Source organism: Pteropus alecto, unplaced genomic scaffold (assembly GCF_000325575.1).
Source record: "Pteropus alecto unplaced genomic scaffold, ASM32557v1 scaffold143, whole genome shotgun sequence".
NCBI classification, from domain to species: domain Eukaryota; kingdom Metazoa; phylum Chordata; class Mammalia; order Chiroptera; family Pteropodidae; genus Pteropus; species Pteropus alecto.
This window is the reverse complement of record NW_006434828.1, coordinates 2,945,631-2,954,755: the sequence shown is the minus strand read 5'-3', so window position 1 is coordinate 2,954,755 and position 9,125 is coordinate 2,945,631. Positions and strand designations below refer to the sequence as shown.

The window sequence follows — 9,125 nt, the reverse complement described above, 5'->3', positions numbered from 1 at the left end:
CCCCACCTTTTTGTACGGCTTTGAAAAGGTGGTGACCTGCCAACCACACTTTGAAAAACACTGTCTCCTCAACACTGGGGTGTTTAAGAGGGCTCAACCTCTGCTGCTACGCACTCACCGAAACGCGCTCGTCCACAACTCAGCGAGACGGCGCGTCCACCCCCGCCCCGCCACGGGCAGGCCCCACTCCCCACCTCTCGGCCGGCCACGATGGCCTCCCAGCTGGCCTCCCCGCCTCCACCCCAAACCTCGTCCACCCTCCCTGCAGCTGCCTGGAGACGCTCTTTGAAATGCAAGCTAGATCTCGAGAACTGGCAGTCTCACCTCCCTGGGACGGGTCCCTCTCCCGCCTCCCGAATGACCACGCGGTCCCTTCCTTCTCATGCAGCATCCGTGCTGAATACAGCTATGAGGAAAGCCTGGGTCGCCACGGGAAACCAGAGGACAACACAGCCCGCCCATGGGACCAGGTGCTAAACCATTCACATCACAGCCTCCACGACCCAACACAGGCCTGCGGTGAGGAGCCCGTGCCATGTTGCCCCCACCTGTTGGTGGCCGGGGCAGGTCAGCGGCTTCAGCACAGCCCAAGGTTTACATCTCCTAAAGGGATTTTTTAAAATTTACCTCTGTTTCAGCTTTGGAGTCTTTAAGCGATCCATCTGACAACTTTTTAGACATCTCCCCCGAGCTTGATGACTATAAAAAAAAAGAAAGTTTTTCTTCAATTTCTAGAATTATTCTGATCTGTTACATCTAAAAAACATCAGTCTACGGCCATGCCACCCTGAACGTGCTGGATCCCGTCTGATCTCGGAAGCTAAGCAGGGTCGGGCCTGGTGAGTACTTGGATGGGAGACCACCTAGGAAGACCAGGTACTATAGGCGTAAAAAAATAAAAATAAAAAAATAAGGGATTGTAAGCTGACAAGGTCCTCGCAATCTGTGAGGTCAACCAAGGGTTGCCTCACCTAAAAAATATTAAAAAATAAAAATAAATTAAAAAAAACATCAAAATGCAAGACGCTCCTTGCTGACCAATAGCAAGATGACCCCTCCCACAAGAGCATCCGGCCACACTCGGGATCTGACGCATGGTTGTCATGGCGCCTGAAGTCCCAAAGGATCTTGCGGATCCCTTTCCGGGTGCGGGACAGGCCGGGGGGCGAGGGCTGAGGCAGTGCCTCCCAGCAAACTGCGCAACTGAGTCTGGCCAAACGCCTCAGAACATGGGGGGAGCACAGGGAACCTGGAGCGGGGAGGAACAGAGACCCCCAATGCCCCGGGAAAGCCGCCCCCCACACCTCCCAGGGTGGGACACCCTCAAACGGAGTGGCTTTGCTTAAGCAAAAGCTTCAGATGCGTCGAGAAAGCACCCTCAAAACAAACTGGATGAAACTGCACACACCGCCTCCCACCTTGAGTCAATTATCTGAAGGACGCATCTTGACACAGGAGATGACAGTCACTGAGACTGCACGATGGCTGCTCACTAACACACCCCAATTAGTCTCAACAACTAATGTGCTCGTGAGGGGACACATTCCATCGCGGGAATCACCCTGCACCGGCCCCCTGCCCCCGACGCACCCCCGGCGGTCCCCAGAGGTGGCAGGGCACCACGCACGCAGACAGCCGCTCCGACCGGAGGCCTGGGCCCCCACCGCACGCGTGGCACATGCCTGACCTCTCAGAGCGCGTTCACACCTACCGCTGCACCTTCCTTCGCCAGCACGGAGCGGGGCCGAGACAGACGGCACGTGGGGGAGCGGGGAGCACGGCGCAGCCTGGGTCACCACGAGTCACCCCCGAAGCTGCCCACACAGAGGCCACACACTGCCTCCCACACCGGCCCCGTGAAGAAGCCAGGTCTACACTGAGCAAGCCTCCCCGGGAGGGACTGGCTCCGGGCAGGACAGTCCCCTGCCCTGGTCTCTCACACCGCTAAACACGAGCTCGCTCCCACAGGGCTCCCGCAGGGCTCCCGCAGGCCCTGCATGTCCGTCCCAAACTCTCTTTGGAACTGTCCATTTAAAACACTCATCACAGCGTCACATTTCCAGTGGACATAACAGGTGGGAACACTTGATCGAGGGACCTGGCAGCTGACGAGATGACACCCAGAATGTGCTAATGCCTCAGATCAGTCAGCAAAAAACACTTTCGCCTAGACCTCTGGAAAGAGAAAGAAGATGGGAGCGTCTCCGGGTGTCTCAGACGCCCCGGGCAGCCGGCTTTCCCGGCACCCGCCCTGGGGCGCGCTCCCGGCAGCACACTGCTCACACCGAGCGTGCACGGACTCGCACAGAAGCCCAGCTCCCGGGGTGGCGGCACGCAGTCCCCTGGGCCCCCTCAGGGCTCCCAGGTGGCTTCTCAGGCCTCGGCCCTCAGCGCTCACCCCACCCGTACAGACCCGAACCTCCCCAGGCCTCGCCTCCTCCCCTTCGGGCAGCTGGAGGCCAGGTCCGCACAACCCTCCCAGGATGCTTCACAATCACGCAACGTCCCCACGGGAACGCGTGTCCGGAGCAGCAGGCCTGACGGGACGCCTGAACTCCCCGGGCGAGCCCACAGCAATTGCACATTTTGAAAACACTGTCTGAAAGCAAAGAAATTTTCTGGCCACTTCTAAATTTACCTGAACGTTTCATTAAACTAAAGTCACGGTAAGCCGGGGTCTCAACGCACTTGCCCACTGCTGCCTGTGGGCGTGGCCCTGGCCCGACACACGCAGCCACATCCGTATCTGTGCACCAGGGGCCACCCAGGCGCACCTGACGGTGAGCGCCGCCCGCCCGCCAAGCACGGGCACAGTGTGCAGGGACACATCCCAACGCGCACTCGCACAGTGCAGGCCGACCCCGGCAACACCCGGCCGACACCGCCGCGTCTCTCTGAACTTCGGTGGGAATCCGAGGCTGTCAGGACCCTCAGTTAACGCGGGACCCACCAGCCCCCAGTCGCGCTGCAGCAGACGCCACCGTGCCAGAGCACAGCACGCACGCCCGGCCACAGACACGGCTTCGGACGGCGCTCACCTTCTCCGGTCTCTCGTGCTCTCTGCTCTTCTCCCTGTCGGGGTTGCGGGAGTGCTCCCCGTTTCTCGCCTTCCGCCTGTCCCTGTCCCTGTCCCTGCCCTTGTCCCGCTCGCGCTCCTTCTCCTTGGAGGCCTCGTGCTTCCTCTCTCTCTCGCGCTCCGAGTCTCTGCCCCGCTCCCTGTTGCCCCTGTCCCTGTCCCTGTCCCTGTCCTTGTCCTTGTCCTGCCTGGCCCTGGCCTTGGCTCTGTCTCTCTCGGGGTCTTTGTGCCGGTCGCGGCCATTCTCCCTGGCCCTCTCCTTGTCTCTCTCCTTGTCTCTCGGCTCGCTTTCTTCTCTCGCTTCTTCTTTCTGTCTTCCATCTCTGCTCGTGCTTCTCTCGTTTTTTTCAGAGTTTTTTCTATCCTGGAAAAGAGAAGTTGGACAACGATAGCACCTGAAAGGGTCTTTGCCCGGACGAAAGCCGGGCTGCCTCGCCCCCCCGCAGCTGCAGCCCGCGGCCCACCTCCTTCTCTCTGGGGGCCCTGGGCCCCTCATCTCTCGCATTCCTGTTGTCCGGCTCCTGAGGTTTCGCGGGCAGTGAGGTCCTTCCCTTCACGTCGCCTTTCTCTCCAGCCAACACTCTCTTCACCGCGTCGTCGCTGGACAGCTTGTCCCGACGGGAGGAAATGAAACGCGAGGCGAAAACGAGATTAGCACGAGTGATAAATGAGACCGGCGAGTTTCAAAGGCAGCTCATTCAACAGATTCTTCATGCCCGTGAAACTGGAAGGACCAGCCAGGAAGAACGTGTGCCGTTACGACACAGCCCGGCACCCACGGGTCGCTGTCACCGCCAGGGTCCCCCCGACCTAAACGAAGCCGGTTCAATGCCACCTGAGCTGTCAGGTGTGGACGTGTGCCGTTCAAGGACGGCAAAGCTGTCCCCGCCCACGGGGTCCCGAAAGCCCAGCACTAAGGGGCCTGGAGGAAGATCCGACTCAAGCCCCAGCTCGTGCGGAACCCCCTGCGGCATGGCTGACCGCCGCCACAGCCTCGCACACCTCCGGTCAGGAGGCCACTCACTCATTCCCCAATGGGGCGTCGAGTGAGCGTGACTCGCCGGGCCCCAGAACCCGGGCCCCAGACCCCGGACCGAGAACACACTGCGCGCTGGGGGAGACAGCCAACCACCAGGATTAGACGGCAGTTAGCTCTGGACACGGCAGGGGCGCCTACGTCAGCCTGGGAGGAAGCAGCCCCGCCGCTGCCACCGGGGCTGGGAGGAGGAAGGCGGCTCGGACCGAAAAGGGAGGGGGCACAACCAGCGCCCGAGACCGGCACGGCTGGAGCGGAGAGGCCATGGCTGCAGGGTGGGAGCAGCGGCAGCTCTGCAGAGCCTCGCGAGCCCCGTCCCCGAGCTGGCTGCCGCCGCACCCCCCAGGGCGACGGAAAGCTGGCCGTGGATTGGCAGGGAAGGCGGGGGTCCGGTTTGCCTTTTAGAAAGAAGCAGCAGGAAGGACGCGGGGCTGGGAGCTGGCGACCGGCGCACCAGCAAAACCAGCTTCTGCGTCTCCAAGTCTCCAAGGCTGCAAGTCGGAGGCAGTGTGGGGTCAGGCTCTCGAGATCTCCTGGGAGTCACCGTGCCCCACCCCGCTGCTGCTGTGTGGGCTCCAACCCACCTCTAACCACTTCAGTAAAGACACAGGTCGGCCCCCAGCCCACGGCCCATCGGGATACGAAGGGCTGTATTAGCTATGCCCTCGACAAAGGTCCGACTCCGCTCCGCTGGCTGCTGCCCAGCTCCCACAGAGAAGGCGGGCCCTGGGGTGCCTGCCCCCATCTCCAAGTGAGACTTCACCAACGTTCCGGCAAACGTGGCAGGGCTGGATCTCACCAGAGCGGCCCACGGTGAGGGTCTCAGGAAGTAACTCCCCCAGTCCCTGTACAATGCGAGAGGATTTCCCGGCAGGCAGCACAGCTCTACAAACAAGAACCGGGAGAGACGGGGGCAGGGGGGTGGCGGGGAGAAGCAGGCACCAGAGGCTGAAAAGCGGGCAGAGAACAGGGACGTCGCAGGAGCCCCAAAGAGGAAACGCAGCTCCTGCGTCCACCTGGGCGGGCTGGAAAGAGTCACCCGCCCTGAAAGGAGGCCCAACAGGAGGGGCGCAGGGCCTGCATGCCGGCCGCGCAGCCTCCAGCCCCAAGAGCCACGGGCCGTGAGTCTCACTGAGGAAGCCCACGGAACGTGTCGCCTGCGTCGCTGCTCAGTCTTAAGCTCCTCTGCCTGTGACTCCGAGGTTCCAGAACAGGTGGGAGCAGATTCAAAGCTCAGCACTCACCAGACCCCAGCGAGCTCCCTCGGATCACCGCTGGCCCACGGTACATTGGGGAGCCCCCCCGCCACTTCCGCTCCCCAGAACCGGCAAGCTCAAGGGGCCGGCCCTCGGCCTTACCTTGTGGAGGCAGCACTTCCCGATCCTCTGCAGCAGCTCGTTTGTCCTCTCGGGCTCGTGCCCGGCCACGATCCGGGCTGGTTTTGCTGACAGTGGCTCTCCTGTCACCATGACTACCACGTCTATGGCCTTCTGAAGGAAGCTAATTTTTGCGTCTTTATCCTGAAAGATTCCCAAAGTACGAATAACAAAAGACTTCAAAAAAATTTTGCGTTACTGTCAGCATGTTCAAGGGGCACACTTCCTATTTACACGAAAAGCTATTTTTAGGTGTCATACCTAGAAATACTAAGTCTTTACAACAAAACAAAAACAACTCATTAACGCTTTTAATACCAGTGGAAGGGCCGGCATGTGCCCTTGAAACATAGTTCCACTTCTCAGTGGACAAAAATACCATCGTTTGCAGTCGCTGAAAATGAGAAAAGGGAGTGAGACCGGGTGACGGCCTCATACTGCCCCGCAGCCCGCACAGAAACGGCACGCGACCGGCACACGGCTCCAGAAACACCCGCTGACCGCGCGAGGGGCCGGGCGCTCACACCCACCTTCACGTTATCCGACTTCATCTCAGCGTCCGTGTAGAGGCCCTTCAGGAAGCCGGTCACCCTGATCACCTTTAGAAAAGAAAGCGAGGCCACGGTCAGGTCCCCAAGGGACAGCCCCTCCCCGGCCTGGGCCACTGAGCCCACGTCCCAGGGCTGTGGGACCCGCCCGCACCCAGGACCCAGTTCGCTCACTCAGCAAACACAGGAGTGTCTGCTACACACCAGGCCTGTCGCCAGCAGGCCCCAGTGGCTGTGGGGACGGGCAGACATTACGGACGTGTGCAAGGTGCAAAGGGGGTACAGGGACTGTCCCAAGTCCAAACTCAGGAGCGCGGGGGTGTCAGGGCATGCTTCCCAGGAGAGACCACGCCAAGACCCGAGGCCTACAGGAGCTGGGGGAGGACACGCACCAGGCCAAACAGTCCCTGAAAGGCCCAGGGCCAGGCGAGTCCTGTCCAGGGAGCAAAGGACGTCTGGGCCAGGAGGAGTCTGAGGCCGATCAGGCAGTGCCCGACCCAGATGGCCTCGGGCCCCTCAGGAACGTGCACTTAGCCCGTTCTCCACGAGGAGGCCCTGCGAGGGTTGAAACCAGGGAGCATCTGACAGGGGTCCCTCAGGCCCAGTGGGGAGGACGGGCTCTGGAGGGGAAAGACCATCCCGGCCTGGCTTTCTGCACGGGACTGGACGGAAAGGCCCTTGCCCTCCACTGTCCGCCGCTTCCCAGGACGGGGCGGCTCTGTGCCACACCGCTTCTGTTCTCTGCCCACCTGTACCCCCAGCGAAGCCTGGGTGTGATTTTCCCTGAAGGCCCGGGGCCCTCTGAGACCAGTGTCCCAGCACGTGCTAGGTCTCTGTGAAATCAACACAATGGGGAGCAACAGCATGTTTTTAATGAAACAGAAAAAACCCATCAGACTGCACTGTACACAGTGAGGATGAGCACGCCCGCACGTGAGGGTCCTGGGTTCGACCTAAAGCGTACTTTTTACTGCAGGACACGTCTTAAAAAAAAGCTGCATGCTGACACTGACTCCTTCACTGAGACCCCGCTGCAGGAGCTGCCAACGAAGCCAGCTCTCACCGCTCACCACACCACCAAGGAGCCAGGCTGCTCTTCTTCCTGAGCAAACGGCCGGAACAGTAAGAGTGTCCTGCATGTTATATGCCTGGAAACTTTTCATTTTGCCTCTTTCGAGGTTTTCCCAGTTCCCTGGCAGTTAGAAGTGCGAGCATAACTTTAAGTGATGGGAGACATCAACGTCACAAGACCAGTGCTCTGACTTATGAAACAGGCAAAGGGGCTCTAGCTGCAGCTAGATACGAAGACGGGGGGCTGAGCACAAAGCTCGGGGCCACTGGAGAATTTCCACAGAAGGCTCTTCACCTGCGATTTGAAAGCGCTTCCAGTGCGCCTGCCAGCACCACAGCGACGCCCACAAGACGAGGCATGCCCTGGCTCTGTCGGCGGGCCGACCGGGCCAACACGGAAGACAGAAGTGGGAGGCTGTGGTGGCAACCGCTGTGGTCGCCCAAGGTCACGTCCCGGTGACTGACTTGTTCCCTCCTGGGTGAGAGCACGCTCCCTGCCTGCCTCGCGGGGCAGAGGTGACGCGGTAGCCCGCCCAGCTCCCGTGGTGCTCTCTGCACAGCCGCGTCCCTTGCCCACGGCTGTCCAGGGCAGGTGGAATGCCGGGCTGGCCGCGGGAGGAGCCAGGCAAGACGGCCCTGGGGATGTGGGTGGGGATCGAGACTTTTAAGCACAGAGTTTTAACACAGGGGCACACATTATAAACTAAGGGGGCAGAAAGGAGTAAAGCGGAGTCTGTGGACGTGTAAGACGCCCAACCTGCTGGAAAGAGCGAGAAGTGAAGTTTGAGGACCACGTGGGCGTGATCAGGGGCACCCAGCTTCTGCAAGCTCAACCTGACTCCTAACTCCCGAAGAGCACGCCCAAGGTCCCGAGTTCAATACTCGCCTGAGGGGCACCGTGGGGCTGGGTGCCGCCACCCTGAGCTACCAGGAGCCTCAGCAGATGCTACTGAGTTCATTGTGCACGTTCTGTGTGCCGTTCCCAGGATATGCCAACCAACAGGCTACGGTCTCTCACTCGGAAATTCAGCTTCCAGGAGGAAAAAGTTACAACCCATCTCGACTGAAGGCAGGTCGTGCTACTTATCAGCAGATACTGACCTGCTCTTTTAGAGTTTCCCTTTCAAGTTCACCTGCATCCACAGGTATTTATTAAACACCCAGTATGTGGTGACCATTGTGCAGAACCCTGTGGGGGGGGAGGCAGCGCATAAAAAAAGAATGATTTCGTTCTCCCTGGATTTCTGAGCACCTTCCACGTGCTAGGCACTGAAGAAGGAAAAACAAAAAAACAAAACAAAAAACACCTCTGACAGGCAGAATGGAAAATGTGCTCTAACACAGGGGTCCCCAACCTCTGGGCCACAGACCAGTACCAGTCGGTGGCCTGTTAGGAACCCGGGCAGACAGCAGGAGAGGGGTGGGGAACAAGCCAGCAAAGGTCCATCTGTGTCTGCAGCTGCTCCCCAGCGCCAGCATCACTGCCTCAGCTCCACCTCAGGCCATCAGGTGTTATTCTCATAGGAGCACCTGTCCCCGGTGCCAAAAGGGTTGGGGCAGATACAAAGGTAGGCTGGAGAGAAATAATGCTCGCCGAGGGGCCGGGAGACCCCCTGGAGAGGCGGCGATGGGGCTGGGTGAGAAAGGAAGAGCAGAGGTGAGGGCGAGGGACCGCGCAGACACCACGGAAATGGGCCCGGGTCGCCCCTCGGGGCCGCAGGCCAGGCCAAAGGGCAGGCTCCCTGGGCAGCGACGCGAGTCCCGACCCTGATGCCACCCGGCTCTGATTGTGGTCCGAGCCCACACCGAGCCCCGACCCCGACCTGAGCCCCGACCCCGACCTGGGCACCGACCTCGACCCACACCCGGGCCGGACCCCTATCTGGGCCCTGAAACCCGGCCTGCACCCCAACCCTGATCCCCGACGGGCACCTGGGCCCCGACTCCGGGCCGCACCCCGACCCCCACCTGGGCCCTGAGCCCTGGCCCGCACCCCAGCCCGGCACCCACCTCCGTGA

The 9,125-nt window shown here is 60.7% G+C and overlaps 1 protein-coding gene and 1 pseudogene across 1 annotated transcript in view; one reads left to right on the top strand and one right to left on the bottom strand.

The window, feature by feature from the left end:
* The window catches only part of TRAF3IP1 (TRAF3 interacting protein 1), a 58,375-nt gene that overhangs the window by 37,299 nt on the left and 11,951 nt on the right, over positions 1 to 9,125 (bottom strand). Inside the window, exons 2-6 of the mRNA XM_025045429.1 lie at positions 6,019 to 6,209; positions 5,471 to 5,632; positions 3,541 to 3,684; positions 3,039 to 3,440; positions 628 to 699 (exon numbers count right to left, since the gene is read on the bottom strand). Coding sequence (XP_024901197.1) covers positions 628 to 699; positions 3,039 to 3,440; positions 3,541 to 3,684; positions 5,471 to 5,632; positions 6,019 to 6,209 — 971 coding nt within the window. The remainder of the gene's footprint in view (positions 1 to 627; positions 700 to 3,038; positions 3,441 to 3,540; positions 3,685 to 5,470; positions 5,633 to 6,018; positions 6,210 to 9,125) is intronic.
* On the top strand, positions 770 to 888 carry LOC112478335 (annotated as a pseudogene).